At 34.8% G+C, this 17820-nt stretch overlaps 2 protein-coding genes across 4 annotated transcripts; one reads left to right on the top strand and one right to left on the bottom strand.

The window, feature by feature from the left end:
* The first annotated feature begins 391 nt into the window (after window positions 1-391).
* Window positions 392-8879, top strand: LOC103494644 (uncharacterized). 2 transcript variants are annotated; one of them, XR_007822282.1, is made up of 5 exons: window positions 392-1768; window positions 5556-6127; window positions 6220-6439; window positions 6913-8316; window positions 8403-8879. XR_007822282.1 is itself a non-coding variant. In XM_008455935.3 (4 exons), the coding sequence occupies exons 1-4, from the start codon at window positions 518-520 to the stop codon at window positions 8257-8259; spliced, it is 3390 nt and encodes a 1129-aa protein (XP_008454157.2). In that variant the 5' UTR covers window positions 392-517; the 3' UTR covers window positions 8260-8684. The 2 variants fall into 2 exon arrangements, 1 of the variants encoding a protein (XP_008454157.2); XM_008455935.3 differs by having other exon boundaries at window positions 6913-8684.
* A 3467-nt stretch (window positions 8880-12346) lies between these two features.
* LOC103494642 (protein NRT1/ PTR FAMILY 6.1) lies at window positions 12347-15016 on the bottom strand. Of its 2 annotated transcripts, XM_008455932.3 has the most exons (5): window positions 14870-15016; window positions 14539-14786; window positions 14216-14433; window positions 13540-14120; window positions 12347-13423 (listed from the first exon to the last, which is right to left on the bottom strand). In XM_008455932.3, the coding sequence occupies exons 2-5, from the start codon at window positions 14780-14782 to the stop codon at window positions 12553-12555; spliced, it is 1914 nt and encodes a 637-aa protein (XP_008454154.2). In that variant the 5' UTR covers window positions 14783-14786; window positions 14870-15016; the 3' UTR covers window positions 12347-12552. The 2 variants fall into 2 exon arrangements, with proteins under 2 accessions (XP_008454154.2, XP_008454155.2); XM_008455933.3 differs by having other exon boundaries at window positions 14539-14987.
* Between the last annotated feature and the right edge of the window lie 2804 nt (window positions 15017-17820).

Below are 17820 nucleotides of genomic sequence, written 5' to 3'. Positions count from 1 at the left end.
TACTCATATGTCCACGATAAGATATAATTATCATATGTATGTTTATATAAATATATATATATATCTATTTAGTACAACAATAGTGGAAAAGAAGGATCGCACGTTCTTCCTAGGTTAGATATGGTATATACATTTATATAAAGTTTAAAAGATATAATAAAAAAGTGGATTAAGGGTTTAATAATGTCCATCAATTGGGCATAAATTTAATAGGGAAGTTACATTAGAAGGATGTTTTAATGAGTATTTGGAAGGATATTATCAATTTATATTTAAATAACAAAAATAGGGATCGAAGTGGAGAGGAAACAGGTGGCCCCACTGGAAAACAGATCGGACGGATGAAATTTGTCCGAACACGTCAGAATTAACCCTCCAAGGAAGGCCATCGCGGCCGCGCCTTCCCAAAGGCCAAAGACAAGACTGAGATCATTTCCGTCTACGGCTGGCGCTAACGCCTTGACGCCCACTAAACTCTCACCACCCTCCTCCTCCTCCTCCTACCTCCTCCGTCAATATGATCCCGCCGGAGCTTCAATCCCGCTCATTTCGCCCTTACATCTCCGCCTCTACCAGCGCCCCTTCCTTCTCCTCCATCACCAATGGCACCACCTCCTACGACCAAAACCCTAGTCCCTTTCTCGATCGTCGTGCTTCTTCTTCTTCCTCTTCTTCAGCTTCTTCTTCCTCCAGATCCTTCAAGAATTCCCGTTTCTCCCCTTCTTCTTTCATCTACAACTCTCGTATTGCCATTGCTCTTGTCCCTTCTGCTGCCTTCCTTCTCGACCTCGGCGGTACTCCCGTTATTGCTACTTTGACTCTTGGCCTTATGATTTCTTACATCCTTGATTCTCTCAATTTCAAGCCTGGTGCGTTTTTTGGTGTTTGGTTTTCTCTTCTTTTTTCTCAGATTGCTTTCTTCTTCAGTTCTTCTCTTAATCTCACTTTTAATTCCATTCCTTTGACTATCCTTGCTGCTTTCCTTTGCGCCGAGACTAATTTCTTGATTGGTGCATGGGCTTCGCTTCAGTTTAAGTGGATTCAGATCGAAAACCCTTCTATTGTTCTTGCTCTTGAGCGTCTTTTGTTTGCTTCTGTGCCATTTGCTGCTTCGGCTATGTTTACTTGGGCGACTATTTCAGCTGTTGGTATGGTTAATGCTTCTTATTATCTTATGGTATTCAATTGCGTCTTCTACTGGTTGTATTCTATTCCTCGTCTCTCGTCGTTCAAGAATAAGCAAGAAGTGAAGTTTCATGGTGGAGAGATTCCTGATGATAATTTGATACTTGGTCCTTTGGAGAGCTGTATTCATACCTTGTATCTTTTGTTCCTTCCTCTGGTTTTTCACATTGCATCTCATCACTCGGTGGTGTTTTCTTCTGCTGCTTCCGTTTGTGATTTGCTGCTTCTCTTTTTCATTCCGTTTGTCTTTCAACTGTATGCGTCGACGAGAGGTGCACTTTGGTGGGTCACTAAGAATGCCAATCAAGTACACAGTATTCGGGTCGTCAATGGTGCTGTTGCTTTAGTTGTAGTAGTTGTCTGTTTGGAAATTAGAGTTGTTTTCCACTCCTTTGGGCGATATATTCAGGTGCCACCGCCTTTTAATTACCTACTTGTTACTATAACGATGCTCGGAGGGGCAGCTGGAGCTGGTGCTTATGTTATGGGTATGATCTCGGATGCTTTTAGTACCGTGGTGTTCACTGCTTTGGCTGTGATCGTCAGTGCTGCCGGAGCAATTGTTGTGGGATTTCCAGTAATGGTACGTCATTAACTTTCTATGATTTGAATATGTTGCATTTTTTTAATCCGCATACTGGGATGGATGGATTTTATTACACGTTTTGTGGTTGCAGTGCATCGAGATATATAAGTTTGATGGTGAATGTAGTTTTGCTGATACTTTTAAAAGTTATGTCGTTATTTCTTGAGGCAGGAAGCAATCTTTGGTTTTCTTCTCTAAAGGGGGAAGAATAACTCTGATTGAGTCAGTGGTGAGTGGAATTTCATTATACTACCTTTTCCATTTTAAGATGCCAATCTCAGTGAGTAAGGACATTGAAAGGTTTATGAGAGGGAGGGGCTCACTTAATGAAGTGGGAGGTTTTTTCGAGGTTTTTTCAAAGCCTTTGGAGAATAGGGGCTGGGCTTAGGTTTTAGTAATCTTCAGTTATATAACGAGGCTCTTTTGGCTAAATGATTGTGGTGCTTCCACTTGGAGCCTAATTCTTTGTAGCAAAGGATTATTGTAAGTATGGCCCTCGCCTTTTCGAATGGGCATAAGGTGGTAGCTTTAAGGTTTCTTGTAAGAGCCCCTGGTTAGTTATTTTTCTATGTTCTTTTAGTTTGTTAAAATCTTTATCGGGTATGGGTTGACTACTTATTTGTAACTCTCCGAGTTTAGGAGGGCTTGTGGATAAACTGAAAACACATCCAAATGAGAGGGATCTAAGGATATAAAAGTATGGTTAAGAAAGGTTTAAAAGAACTGAAAGTTATTACCTATACCAGCCAGGTGCACCATCTTTTTTGGTGGCTTAATCATAAAAACTTCATAGTTAAGCGTGCTTAGCTTGGAGCAATCCTATGTTGGGTGATCTTCTTGGAATTTTCTTAAGATGCATGTGAGTGAGGACAAAACATGCTAAGAAAACTTATTCCTTCATGCTGTTGCTGTTTGTTTGCTTTTATTTTTATTTTTATTTTTATTATTATTATTTTAAATGTTCATGCATCACCATGGTGAAATTGTTTAAAACTAGTCTTTCCAAAACAGTGGTCTATTCCTTGGTTTCAGTTCTCTCTATTAATCATGCCCCTTATGATCCATGTTTAGTTGACATTATTTGGAAAGTTAAGGTGCCAAAGAAAGTGAATTTTTATTTATTTATTTATTTTTTTTGGTGTGTCTTCTTGGGAAGTTGAATAACGAACTTTTGCCTCTGCTTTTCTCCTAGTTGGTGTGTTATGTGTAAAGGAGGGTTGAGAAAATCAAGTGCGTCTTTTTCTCCATTGTGCCTTTGCTTGAGACATTTGGGCCAGAATATTTAAGCTCTTTGGTATTCATTGACTTCTCTGAATGGAAATGACAAAGGTCTCAGTTCTCATACAGCCAATCTATGGGAAACCCATTTAAAGGAGATAGAGTGCTTTTTGGTTTTATGTTGTCATGTTTGCATTCTGGAGGATTTGTTTCTGGAGAAATTTGAGGGTCATCAAAGAGAGTTGCTCTAGTCTGAAGGAGTTTTGAGGTTCAATCTACCTGTTTGTTGCATCCTTTTGGCGTTTACTTTAAAAAAAAAATCATATTTATGATGCCATATATATCATGATCAATTGGGACTCCTTATTGTAAACCCGTTGGTATACAAGTGAAATCTGTTTCATTCAAGTAAATATTGCTTTTGCAGTTCATGTTTTTCTTAGGTTTGTGTGTTTTGTTTCAAGCTGGTGTGTTGTTGCTTGGTTCCTCTTTTGCCATTTGTGCATTTCATCTTTATTTTATGTTCAATGAAAATAGAAGGATGTCTTCTTTTCATAAAAGAAAAAGAAGAAAAAAACTCCTTGGTCTTTTGGGGATATCTCATTTCTTTCTTTCTTTTTTCAACTGTCTCTCTTTCTTCAATAGTCTCCATTTCTTATAAAAAATGAAGGAGCATCAAAACAAAATCTTTAACTTCTTTATGGCATGTTTGAACTACCAATCTTGTGCTTTCTGAATGTCATTCTTGACCAGGATGACGAAAGGGAAAGAACAAAAGAAAATGGGGCAAAGAATGAAAGATCATAGAAATTAGCAATGAGGAACATGAAGTGGTGTAATGTGAGGGGCAAGAAAGTGAAGTAGGCGGTGAGTGGGTGATTAAATTTAGGGGAGAAATAGAAAAGGCTGTGAGGAATAATGTTGTTCAGCTTGTCCTCGGGTTTGCCTTACCTCCAAGATCAAATTTATCAGGGGCCAATGTATTTGAAGTGTTGATTTTAAAACTATGTACACAGCTTCAAAAGACTTCCTTCAAAACCATCTTGTCTTAAAAATCTTGTGATTCTTCTCTTTCCAAATAAGTGAATGAGTCAAAAGGAGGGCTTTAATCGCATAGGTGAAAGTATCTTACCATTGCCTTTGATTCTAATGCTCATCCAAAAGCCAAGCATGCTCATCCAAAAGCCAAGCGTCCACCCAATTAGGATTTAGGAACATATTACTACAAACAAATTCCTTAAAGGAGAAGAAATTCCAAAAAGGGTCAAGGTTTCACCTGACAAGTTTTACTTGGTAGAAGGATCACAATGGTGCATTATTTTTAGGAGGCATCAGGATGATTTAAACCATTTGTTATGGGACTGCTGGTTCATGACCTACCTTTGGGATCATTGGCGGAGGTCATTTGTTGTTATGCACAATAGAGATGAGTGGTTCTTGTGTGAGCAGGTGCTCCCTCATCCTCCATTTATGGACAAGGGCAAAGTGTTGTGGCAAGCAAGTTTCTTTGCTATTCTTTGAGATATTTGGCTGTGGCAAAAAAAATAAGATGTTCAGAGGGGTTGAGGAATTGGGGAAGGAGGTTTCGCATGTAGTGAGGTTTAATTCATCTCTGTGTGCGTCAATCACTATGCATTTTTGTGATTATGTTATTGATCTCTCTTTTGAATTGGAGTCCTTGTAGTTAGTGTTGGACTTCTTCTATTTCGAAGTTTTTGTTTTTTCTTTTGTCATTGTATTCTTTCATTTTTTTTTTCAATTAAAGTTTGATTTCAACTTGGATAAGAAAAAAAATATAAATGAAGAATAATGTGATATGAGGTTCACCATCCATCCTGGAAAAGCAGCAAATCTAGGGGTATAAGGTCGAGTTAGGGAACTTTCTGCTGTTTCTAGGTAGTGCTTGAACTTCAATAGGAAAGCAACCAAAGAAACACCTCAACTCTCTCAGTGATTTTGAATTACCAAATGGAGTTTAGATTTAGTAAGGTGCATAAAAGTTGAATCAGTGGAAAACGTGTCTTTAGACTCTAGGAACCAACTTGCTCCACTTTTAGTTGGTCCAAATCAAGTTTTTTTAATAAACACAACTAACTGCCTAGCTCTTGATCAAAGAAGTCCTGATCTCACCCCAAATCCCAAACTTGGTGCTCGATATGCTCGCAAGTTGCTATGGAGGACTTTTTTTAGATGAATGAACATAGATATTGAGGAATATTGGGGAGAAAGGGGCTGAATCAGCCCAGGAATTCTCCTGGGAAGTTCATAATATTGAAGAATTGTGGGTATTGCTATTATTATTTATAAGATGATTCAAAAAATTCTTTAATCTTTTTGGCATTACTTTGAAGTTGAACCATTGGAACTCAGTGAAGGGGTTCTCTCCGTTTTCCCCCCTTGTATAGTCTTTGAGTACCAAATTTATGCTTTGTTCCTTTTTAACCTATACCTAAGGCCTTGGCTTTTTTTCACCTGCAAAGTGCATAACTTTATTTTTGTTGCCTGTATGCCATGAGATATTGAGAATTTGACATACATTTCTTGTTTGCTACCCGTAATCTTGCAGTTTCTCCCACTACCATCTGTGGCTGGTTTTTATCTGGCTCGGTTCTTTACAAAGAAAAGCTTGCCATCTTACTTTGCTTTTGTCGTGCTTGGGAGCTTGATGACTATGTGGTTTGTGATGCATAATTACTGGGATCTAAATATTTGGCTGGCTGGCATGTCCCTCAAGTCTTTCTGCAAACTCATTGTGGCTGATGTGGTTCTTGCCTTGGCTGTTCCTGGTCTAGCTATATTACCCTCAAAAGTTCAGTTTTTGACAGAAGCCTGTTTGATTGGCCATGCATTACTACTATGTCATATTGAGAACCGCTTTCTAAGTTACTCCAGCATATATTATTATGGCCTTGAGGATGATGTGGTTTATCCAAGCTATATGGTTATTATGACTACATTCATTGGCTTGGTCCTGGTACGCAGATTATTTGTTGATAACAGAATCGGACCAAAGGCAGTCTGGGTTCTCACTTGTCTGTATGCTTCAAAGCTGGCAATGCTGTTTATTGTTTCCAAATCTGTTGTATGGGTGTCAGCTATTCTCTTACTGGCAGTTTCACCCCCATTGCTCCTTTACAAGTAATTTACTGAACTTATTCTTAAAGATTTGTTCTTGATTCCATTTACCTTGATAATATTAAGACTTAAAACTTTCAATTGGGATCTTGCAGAGATAAATCAAGAACAGCCTCCAAAATGAAGGCATGGCAAGGTTATGCACATGCTGGAGTCGTTGCTTTAGCAGTATGGTTTTTCCGTGAAACAATATTTGAAGCCCTTCAATGGTTTAACGGGAGACCACCATCAGATGGTTTGCTTTTAGGGTGCTGTATTTTTATGGCAGGGTTGGCTTGCATACCATTAGTTGCTCTCCACTTTCCTCAAGTCCTGGTATTTATGTCTAATTTATTTCATGCCCTCTTTTCTGTTTACTCTGTAATCTCTCTAACGTGAACTTAATTTCAAATGTTTAAACAATGATGTGATTTGATGCTCCATATAAACAACTGCTATATATTATTTTTCCTGTTTTAAAGAACATTAATCAATCTAATATATATTACGAATTTGCATGTGTAAGACTGTTATTTCTGAGTTTGAGGTGGCAACTAAGTTCTTCCAAGTCTCGCCAGGTGATACTATCATAGTCGTTTTAGTGGTTCTTTGCTGTTTTTTGTAAACCATTTGTGAATTTTCTTGAAGCTCCCAAACTTTCTTAATTGGAACAGACAGTTCTTTTATTAGGAAAAAAACATTAGTCATTACTTTTTTGCTTTTGCTTTGAGCTGTTTGCCAATTTGTTTTTCTACGATACAACATTCACTAAGGAAATAATTGCCATTTTGCTACTTCCTTTTTTGCAGTCAGCGAAGAGATGCTTAGTACTAGTTGTGGCAACTGGTTTGCTATTTATCTTGATGCAGCCACCAATTCCCTTGTCTTGGACGTACCGTTCTGATCTTATTAAAGCTGCCCGTCAGTCCTCTGATGATATTTCCATCTATGGTTTTGTTGCCTCAAAACCTACTTGGCCTTCTTGGCTGCTTATGTTAGCAATTCTGCTCACTCTTTCAGCCATCACATCCATAATACCCATTAAATATTTTGCTGAGTTGAGAGTATTGTACTCCATAGCTATGGGTATTGCACTTGGCATTTACATATCTGCTGAGTACTTCCTTCAGGCAGCTGTTCTGCATATCCTTATTGTTGTCACCATGGTTTGTGCTTCAGTGTTTGTGGTGTTCACTCATTTTCCATCTGCTTCAAGCACCAGGGTCTTACCTTGGGTGTTTGCGTTGCTTGTTGCACTATTCCCTGTGACATATCTTCTGGAAGGGCAAGTAAGGTTAAACAGCATTTTAGGAGACAGCGTTAGAAACATGGGAGAGGAAGAGCAGATGATCACAACACTATTAGCAGTTGAAGGAGCAAGGACATCGCTGCTTGGCCTTTATGCAGCCATCTTCATGCTAATTGCATTAGAAATAAAATTTGAACTTGCGTCTCTCGTGAGAGAGAAAACTTCTGAAAGGGGTGGAATGAGGCACACAAAATCTGGTGAAAGTAGCATTGGTAGTCTTAACACAAGAACAAGATTTATGCAACAACGACGGGCTTCTTCCATGTCAACATTCACCATGAAGCGAATGACAGCTGAAGGAGCATGGATGCCAGCAGTTGGCAATGTTGCTACAGTGATGTGTTTCGCTATATGCTTAATTTTGAATGTCAATCTCACAGGTGGTTCAAACTATGCTATATTTTTTCTGGCTCCAATCCTTCTGCTTTTGAACCAGGACTCTGATTTTGTTGCTGGATTTGGAGATAAGCAAAGATATTTCCCTGTTACCATAGTGATATCAGCATACTTAGTCCTCACTGCAATATACAACATAGGAGAAGATGTTTGGCATGGAAATGCTGGATGGGGTCTAGATATCGGTGGTCCAGATTGGATATTTGCTGTTAAAAACTTAGCTCTTCTCGTTCTTACATTCCCAAGTCAGATCCTTTTCAACAGATTTGTATGGAGCTTTACGAAGCATACGGACTCAACACCACTGCTAACAGTGCCCCTTAATCTACCATCTGCCATCATGACAGATGTGCTTAAGGTTAGAATATTGGGGATTTTAGGAATTATTTATTCCTTCGCCCAATATATAATCTCCAGACAACAGTATATGTCGGGATTAAAGTATATTTAGACAGATTGTACTCTGTAGATTATGTGGTGCAATTTTCGAACGAGCAGTGCAATTAAGGTTCGTTACTCCAGTCTTTGCTGCTTATGGTATTTACTATTGCTTTTCCAAGGCCTTAATGATTTTGTTTTTCTTTCATTCTATAGGAGGCTAGTGATTTTTAAGAATATTCCCAATTGTCTAACCTCCTTGACGCATCAATGGTATCTCTCTTACATTTATCGGCCCAGCTACATGTTTCAATTTTGATTGAGCATGTTATATGATAACAATGTACTAGAATCGGGCCGTGCGTATTATGTCGGGGAATCTTGACATGCAACGCCACTAGGTTCTCAATTTATCGCCTGGACTTCGGGTGATTGGCTGATCTTTATCATGGGACACTTAATTTTGTTTCATGTATAACACATACGGATTCCATCTGACTGCTTGTTTATTTTCATTTAGAATCTGTTCATTCAGCACACATAGTTCAATTCCCAATTTTCTTTCTTCTGGAAGGTGACTTGCTTCCCTCATGGTTAGTTCTTAGGACCAAACTCTACATTTTTCAAGGAATAGTGACCAAACTCTTGCAATTTTTACCTTGCAAATAATAATAATTAGTTATGTAATTTGTACGACTGCGGTTAAAGATTGTTTTTCTTATTTGACCTTGAAATAACGCTGTACGTAACGATTCTGATTAACTCTTTTTCCGATAGATTAGGAAGAGAACAACGCGCAGTCTTTACCCGAATTGAAATAACACAGGATATGGCTTTGTAGTAAGTAGTAATGTTCATGTAGTTTTCTCATATTATGAGGACATCATAGATTTACTCTGACGACTTGAATCTGGATAATGAATAATTCTTAGCTTCATTATGCTTATTCCCGTTTGATTTCTCTTCATATTATGAACAATTGAAGGGACAAATACTTCGGTTATTATGATTATTATCCCAGGTGAGGGATATTAATTTATTGTCAAGTTCGGTTCTACTCATTATTTCTTTTACTGGGGTTTAAGTAGAACCCTTCGTTGTAGACGTCGCGACAACCTCACCCTCATCCTCACATTATCTTTGTGAGCTGTTCGTTCTCAACATCATTGTCAAAGGCTTGAAAAGTAGAATTGAGGAAAAATCTAATAGACCTAAAACTAAGAAGCAGCCGATCGACCTGGTCAATTCCACGTCTAACAGGACGATAGTTCAGTTCCGCAAAAATCAAACAATTGTGTCCAGCTCTAATGCCTATGATCTGATGTGAGAACAACTGATTTAGAATAATGGTTACCTATAAAGTCTTGGTAAAGTTTTTGCAATATTAAACTTGCTTTGCAGCGAACCAATTTGTTGGTTAGTTTTCTATTACGATCATCACCTTTTGTTTTTGTGGACTTCGATTATGTTAACGATAATGAGATTTTGAATCTTATATATATATATATATATATATATATATATATATATATATATATATATATATATATATATATAAAAGAAAAATAATTATAAATGACAATGCCCCTATATATAAGTCTAAAATTATTTTTTAAATTATGGATATTGATTAATTTTTCAATTATATGTTTTCATATAGAATATGATTCTTTTTATTTGAAAATTTGTAATGTTTTCTTAAATAGAAATTTGCTTCAAATCTTGAAAATTTTGAGAATTTTATTTGGTTTAAAATAAACAAAAGTGACTAAAAGGGAATTGTTATGGACACAACAAAAATTTAAGATAATATTAAACTTAAATTTGACTAATGAAAATTTGATGAATTTTTCTATATTTTGTAAGTAGTTTCAATATTTTTCTATTTTTGAAAATGTCAAAAAAATATATTAAAAGAAAAATATTCTAACGAGAATCCATTCTCTAATCTTTCCAGGAAAGAAGGGGGTGGGAGAGCCTTCTTCATCCCCACCCTACTCGTGGACATCTCTTATATCGAGCACGTTGCCCTTTGGATTGACTTATTTTGGCTGTAGGGTATTATCTTTAGCTCGAATTTTGCTAATTCTTTGGCCATGTTTTTTTTTTCTTCTTATCTTACGTTATTTACATCACTTGATCCAAAATCGTCTCTACTATCTATTAAATCACTTTTATAATACAATTGCGTTTTAGTAGTGCTATTATATACCAAAGATATTTTTGTTATTATTAGTTATCATTTAACAGTTCTCTATCAATTAAGAAATATATCTTCAACTAAGGGGAGAATACTTATTTGTTTTTGAAACGGTACTGTAAAAATTACTTTTTATAGAATATGTCTTGTAGTTTGGCTATGAAAGTGATTAGAGTATAATCTTTGCATACGATTAGGATGGTTGAGTAGTTACTCAAATTACGTCTCTACTAGTTTATTGAAGACTTGAATTGTCCATTTTGCTAGACTTTTCTTTAAGGGTCACCACTGAAATAATCTTCCTACTTTGATTAGTATGTGATTAATATTAGTAGTAGATAGATTCTCAAATTACCTCTCTACTACGACAAATTATTCTCACTCTATTCTCCACTTGATTTGGCTGCAAATGGATATATTGTCATTTACCTATAGAAATAAACATGACTTTCCTAGTAACATCGTTTATGAATATCATGGTTATGTTTACTTGATTATCGGTTTGCTATCACGTGGAATTTTGTCTATAGATTTTCGAGTTTACGTCTTCAAACGTCTTTGAATTTTTTTTAAATACTTTTTCTTTATTGAAAAGGATTGATCCGTAAACTTTTAAATATTTTATTTTAGTTACTTACGACCGTTTGGTAACCATTTTATTATTTTTTTATAAAAATTAAATCAATGAACTCTACTTCTTATTTATTTGTTTTTCTTTGTTTACTTCTTACCGATGGTTTGAAAAATCAAGTTAAAATTTGAAAATTAAAAAAAAAAAGATTTATAAGTTTTTCTTTGTTTTTTAAAATTTAATTAAGAAAGATGTTAATCATTGTAAAAAAGAACAAAATATGCTTAACTTTCAAGAAACCAAAAAACGAAAAGCGAAAAAGTTAGCAAATAAATTTTAATATATTAGTTTCATAACTTTCTAGTTTCCATTAATCATTTTACAATACTCAAATTCATTTAAATAATCTAAGATCAAGTATTCTAGCAAAAAGAAAAGGCTACATTAAGTTTTAAGATTTTCTTTCTATGAAAATTCTCACTATTTTAATCTAAAAATCAATAAATAGTGAGAATTTTCATAGAAAGAAAATCCAGAGACCAAACATCAATTTAAACTAGTTTTATAACTATTTGATTTTATTTTACTTTTACTCCTACATTTTTACATTACGTTCATAAGTTTCTCAATGTTTTCAAAAATCAATTTAAGTTTTGAATTTTTTTAAAAAATAATAATAAAAAAAAGAAACAGTTTTTAAAAAGGAAAATTGTACCAAACGACAAAAAAATTTAATAAAAAAGTTCAGAGTACCTCTTTTTTGCATGTTGCGAATATGACAAAGATGACAAGTAATTAATGATATCAGACGACCTATAAGAGGCCTATCTACTTTTAAATTTGTTATTTTTGCAATTTTTAAAAAATCTAGTGATATGAGCTTTATTAATATAATTTTCTTTTACTATTTTTCCAAACACCCCTTTTAAAAATCTGTTTTTGTTTTCAGATTTTGGTTAAAATTCTTCAATTTCTATAACAAAAGTGAAGACAAGAAAATAAACATAAATCTTAAAAACTAAAAACAAAATAGTTATCTAACTCACGAACTAAACAATAACTTTAAAGCAAAATGGGGATGGAAGTAAGGTCGGTGAGTATGATAAAATGTCGAAAGGTTTAGGTCCTTATAAAGAGATGTCATAATAAATATTCAAAGCTTCGATACATTAGGAAGTGATGCCCATGCAATTCCACATAATGAGACATCAAAATTCAAACCAAACCCACATTTTTAAAGTTCTATACTGCTCCCAAAATTTAATCCAAAATTTTAATACATTAATAAAATAAAACTTTGTAGTAGCAAACTGCTGTGAGCAATTAATTTCATCATAATTATTGCCAACTATATTTGGTTGGTAACAATAAATTCCAATGCTCTAACTCTGCTTCCAAACAGCTGCATGATCATGACATTTTATATTCTTTCTCGAAAAATCGATTCTCTTTCGTCAAGGTCGAACTCCTAATCTCAAAGTTGATAATACATTTTTTACTATCGTAAAAACGGTCGATATAGAAGAAGAAGTAGGTTTGATTTCTTTTCTACATTTCTAAAAATCAACTGTAACCAATTATATGGATGAACAATCTCACATTTTATCATGCATTCCATTTTCCATTATTCCTTCTCCAACCTCATGATCTTTCCTATATTTGTACCTATGAGCTGAGTACAAAAAGATGCAGAAATTGATGATACTCATCACAGTGAGAAGCCAGTAGAAGTAGTCGAATCGTCCAGTGTTAATATTTTGCGAAAGCCAAGAGGGATTCCTTCCGTTCGTACTCCCCGTGACAGATTTTATAATACTATTCAACAACGACGCTGCAAAGCAACCCAAACCACCTGCGAGAGCAGCATACGCCGATCCAATGCTCTTCATCGCGTCCGGGGCTTCCTCGTATAAGAATTCAAGCAAACCAACAATGCAGAACACTTCAGCTATGCCAATGAGACAATACTGAATGAGCAGCCAGTAAGCACTCAAATTAGGCATAGGAGACAAAAAACTTGCCTCATATCCACTTCTTACAGCAAAGTTCCTTCTATATCTCTCGAATGCCCCAGCCCAAGCGACCGACAATATCGAGATGGCTAGACCAATGCCAACCCTCTGGAGCTGAGACGCGCCATGTGGGTGCCCCGTTATGCGTCGAGAGAGCGGAACGAAGACCGAATAGTAGAGAGAAAGTATGAGAAATATGCTGAGGCCAGGGAAAACTGGCATACATGTGACAGGAAGTTTAAGACGGCCTATGTGAGTGTTCATTGTGTAAGCTTGTTGAACCGAAAGAGTGAGATATTCTGTTAGGACTAAATTGAGCATTATTGTGCAAGCTGGTATTGGAATTAGTTTCAAAAGAATCTTCACTTCTTCAACTTGTGTCACTGTGCAAAGCTTCCATGGACTTGGATTCCCTCCATCTTCCTTTAATTGTAGTGCGGCTTTGTCCAAACATCTGTAATCCATCGTTAAATAAACATTAAACTTTTAAAAACTTTTAACTAAAGCTCATCTGTAATCCATGTTAAATTGTGATATTGATGTGTTTTGAATAACGAACGGATAGTTTACCTGAAATCATCGGTGTGAAGGATCTTTCCACTACCTTTGATGGCGGATTGCTTTCCGGGAACCTCATACAAGCCAACAAACTCGCTGTTAGAAAACGAGGCATTTCTCTTCCTATATGCTGCTACAAGAACTTGAGCAACTCGCGTGAGAGGGCTACCTCCCGGCAACCGGTGGCGATACAGAGGAGTACCGAGAAAGAAGACGACATTAGAAAAGCCCATAGCTATGGCTAAAGAGCCAAAAGCAGCACCCCATCCATGCTGGATTTGTATGTAAACAACAGCAGTGAAGGCTATAATGGCTCCAACAGTAACAGAAAGGTAAAAGAAGTTGAAAAAACGATCTAAATGAGATTTGTAATCTTTGCTTTTTTCATCAAATTGATCAGCCCCAAATGAAGAAACACATGGCCTTATACCAGCAGCCCCAAATCCTGTCAAATAAAGGACTGTGTAAAGGTAAGTCATTTGCCATGATTTTGCTGGCTCACATCGGCCTAAAAGCAGTGATAACTGATCACATTTCGCTTGATTTGGTACAAATGTACTAATTGTAGCACATAGAGTTATTCCTACTAAGCCCTGCATTAGGTACAAAACCAAGGGTTTGATCAATTGAATATCTTCTCCTTATTATTATAGCTTTGAATGGAAGTTTATAAGATTTCGTATCATACCCCGAGATAAATGGTAGTAAAGATCGCAATCGTCCAATATCGACCAAGATATGCATCGGCAAGGAAACCGCCAAGAACAGAGGAGGCTTGTGAGATACCAAGGAAATTGTTAACTGCATCTGATGAAGAAGTGAATGGCATATGCATTACATAGAACATAAAAGCTACCATGTTCACTGAAAGCCCAAAATAAGCCATTCTCTCCGCCATTTCATTCCCTTGTAAACACAAACAAGATTGAATTCTTACATCTTTTTCAAATCAAAATAGTAAAAAGCAAAACAAGAAGTAGACTTATTTACTTATTTTGCAACTTTACTTACCAAAAATAAAGAAGGCTGCAATCCAACCACCAGTCTTTGAAAGATCAACAATAGGTTTGCCACGGATATTAACCGGAGTCGTTCCTCCGGTATAACCGCGGCCAAACGCCGTCCTCCGATCGTCCGATTCGATGAAAAACATCCCAAGTTTCTTCCTTTGAAATGATTCAGAATGTTCATCTAATCTACCTAGCACAGGTGTTTCATTCACCTCTTGAAGTGATTTTATTTCTCTACTTCCCATACTTCTAAGAAACAAAAAACACACACTTTCACTCACTATTTTGACACTAAATATAAGAATTGAAAAGAAGAAAAAATTTCTCCAAACCTTTTTGTGAGATTTGTCAAAAGAAGAATCTAATATCTTGCAGTAGCATCTGGCAGCTTCATTTCACATAGTGAAGAAAGAAATATCTTTGGTTATAAGGACATATTCCTTGACAGTTAGTGAGTGATTTTGAGTGCACAATTAATAAACATCCAACCAAACAAGTGTAGGCCACCACACAAGAAAATCAGAAACCAATCAATTTCTTTAGCACAAAGGAAAGAAAAGTCATCATTAAATAGGCCTTGATTTAAAGACAAAACCTCTCTCTATCTATAGGATTAGGATAGGAAGAATTGTTTCAACTGTTGTTGGACATTGGTTGGTTGGTTAGAAATTGATTTTCCATAATCGCAAACTATGGTATGATATGTTTTATTAGTCTCCCAGTGATCTTCAAATCATTAAAATTAATTTATATTCGATCGAAATCGATTTCATTTTAACTTAAAATTACTTTTGTCTACTGTTTCTTTTCCTTTCTACAAAAATATATATAGAAAAAAACGACGTATCTTAGTTTTCTAAATATTTATGAATCGTTTTCAACCCAAACATAGACTAAATAATAACCAACTTAGAGAGTTTGACATATCTTCTTACAAACAAATTATTTTTTCTAATGACTAAAATCGCTCTTACACACGTCTTTAGGGCAAAAGTGTAAACGGGTCGGGTAGTTTTAATTTAAATATAATGAGTTTATTTTGGGTATGGGGGGTGTTATGGAAGTGTTAAATAAATAATTAATGAACTAAAAGAGGAAAAAGGGAGGAATTGGAGAGTGCATTTATGGTTTGGGTAAAGATGTGGTTGAAGAAATATGAGAATTTATTAGAAATTAAATAACAAAATTCTCTAACAAAAGCTTTTATAGGGTGGAGGTTGGAAATGTTCATTTAATACCGACTTGTCTGTTAGCTTCGCCTCATTATTCAAACATCTCTTACACGCGCACACACACCTATACCCTATATCTTCACTTTAAATTCTTTCCATTACAATATATATCTCTCCCTGTATTTACTCTATATATTTTAGAAACGCATCGTAATAAATGTAATGGACGAGATTTGAACCCGAATCTCTTGTCCATATGTACATATAGGTGTCGCTTAAGCTAAGTTCATGTTAGCTATATATAACTATTATATTTGAAAAAGAACAAAAATGACTTGACACACAAACACATATGTTAAACAGAAAGCATAGATAATGACGGTAAGAAGAAAATACTAACAATCAGTAAACAGAGAAAGAAACACAAAAGTTAGTAATCAAGTTCGACGATAAATCATTGCATCTCAAGGTAGTGTGTGTCTAGAAATTTAACTTCGTTAAGTAATTTATAACGTGGTATTTATCTATTTTCTATTTTTCTTTGTTCAATTTTTATATTTTTAAAAATTCCTATATTATTTTAAATAATTTTGAGTCTTAAATTTTATAAGGTGTATGTTTATGTATTATAGCAAATTATGGGGCATTTTAAATATAACTTAATGAACCAAAATATTTAGAAAATATAGCAAATTCTTAGTTATGATCCAATTTCGGTCGTTTTTAACTTCATAAAACATTAAAAAGAAAAAAACTATGGAAAATTTCAAAAATTACGTATCAAGATTATTTATCAAATATGCTCAAACAATTTTTTTTTCATTTTCATGAGATCCATCCCTAAATTAGGTCAAAATTATGCAATAACTTTAAGTTAATTTTTTAGAACCAAAGTAAACCCATAGCTTAATAGAGAGTTAATTTAAACTAATAGATTACACAGTACCTAATACAAATGAATGCTAAATAAAGTCACACCCACAAGTAATTAAAGAAGCTAATTACAAAAGGGTGTAATAATCATGTACAAAATTAAATGACAACTAGAGAGATATATTATGTCTTGATAGGGAGTATTGGCTAAAAGTCTCACATAGATTCTTTCAAATATCATAGATATTATATGAGTGAATGTTGAGATTTCTAATAGTATGAAACATGTAGATATGTTTAAGGTTGTCGTTAATCATGAGTATGTCTATGCGTTTGCAAAACACACAAAGAGTCTAGTTAAATTAAGAAAGGAAAGAGAAAAATCGAATCTCTAAACTGTCAAAGAGATGATTCAACTACAATGATTTCTATGTGTTTGCAAAACTACAAACCTTATATTTTATTAAAAAATGACTAAAAAATGTTCGTTCTAACTTTTTTTGTGATAGATTATTTATGTAACATAAAATTTGGCCCCAAAATTACATTATCATCTAAATCGTCCACTAATCCTCTTTAGGATTTCGAAGATTTAAACCTCTAACGAATCGGTTTAGTGTATGTCTTGAAATGGTTTAACATTTCTAGAATCTATCATATTTGACTTAGGAATTATAACATATGGTATTAGACGTAAAGGACTTTTACTTTATTATATATTCATCGATATTTGGATTTTATTGATATTTTCTATACATATTTGTGGTCTACTTCTACCTTGTATTTTTTTATATATAATATTTTATTTATCTTTTTGATGTATATGTTCTCATTGAATTTTATTAATTAATTTTTCACCTATTTGCAAACCATGGAAAAGGCCTCCTAGAAGAAGCCAATTAAAGGGAACTCATTCAACTTAAATATTTTTGGACAATTCGTTAGAGTTTATTCGTTTAAGTACTACAACAAATTATTCTACCTCATTACACATTGATAATTGATAAAAAGAAATTAAGTACAACGTAGAAATGAGCCGACTGAATTAAGTTTCTATCTTTAGAGATGAAGGTCGTATCGCTAAAGATGAATGTCGTGTCAATACCACCAAGTCAAGTTCACTTCACAAGAAAAATTATCTAAAACAATTTCTTTTCTTTAAAAACGGGGCAAACCCAAAATGTATAGATGAGTTTTGGAATTACTTGAATTTGTTATTAAAATTACTAAAATACTAT

Source organism: Cucumis melo, chromosome 7, assembly GCF_025177605.1.
Source record: "Cucumis melo cultivar AY chromosome 7, USDA_Cmelo_AY_1.0, whole genome shotgun sequence".
NCBI classification, from domain to species: Eukaryota; Viridiplantae; Streptophyta; class Magnoliopsida; order Cucurbitales; family Cucurbitaceae; genus Cucumis; species Cucumis melo.
Note: the sequence above shows the minus strand (reverse complement) of the source record. Positions and strands in the feature narration are given on the sequence as shown.

Bases quoted from the DNA above. Each gene is read 5' to 3' on its own strand.
- LOC103494644 (XM_008455935.3), top strand. From the start codon at position 518: ATGATCCCGCCGGAGCTTCAATCCCGCTCATTTCGCCCTTACATCTCC. The intron at 1,769-5,555 runs GTACGTCATTAA...GTAATCTTGCAG, and splicing joins TTGTGGGATTTCCAGTAATG to TTTCTCCCACTACCATCTGT. The intron at 6,440-6,912 runs GTATTTATGTCT...CCTTTTTTGCAG, and splicing joins TCCACTTTCCTCAAGTCCTG to TCAGCGAAGAGATGCTTAGT.
- LOC103494642 (XM_008455932.3), bottom strand. From the start codon at position 14,782: ATGGGAAGTAGAGAAATAAAATCACTTCAAGAGGTGAATGAAACACCT. The intron at 14,434-14,538 runs GTAAGTAAAGTT...TGTGTTTACAAG, and splicing joins TGCAGCCTTCTTTATTTTTG to GGAATGAAATGGCGGAGAGA. The intron at 14,121-14,215 runs GTATGATACGAA...TACCTAATGCAG, and splicing joins TTACTACCATTTATCTCGGG to GGCTTAGTAGGAATAACTCT.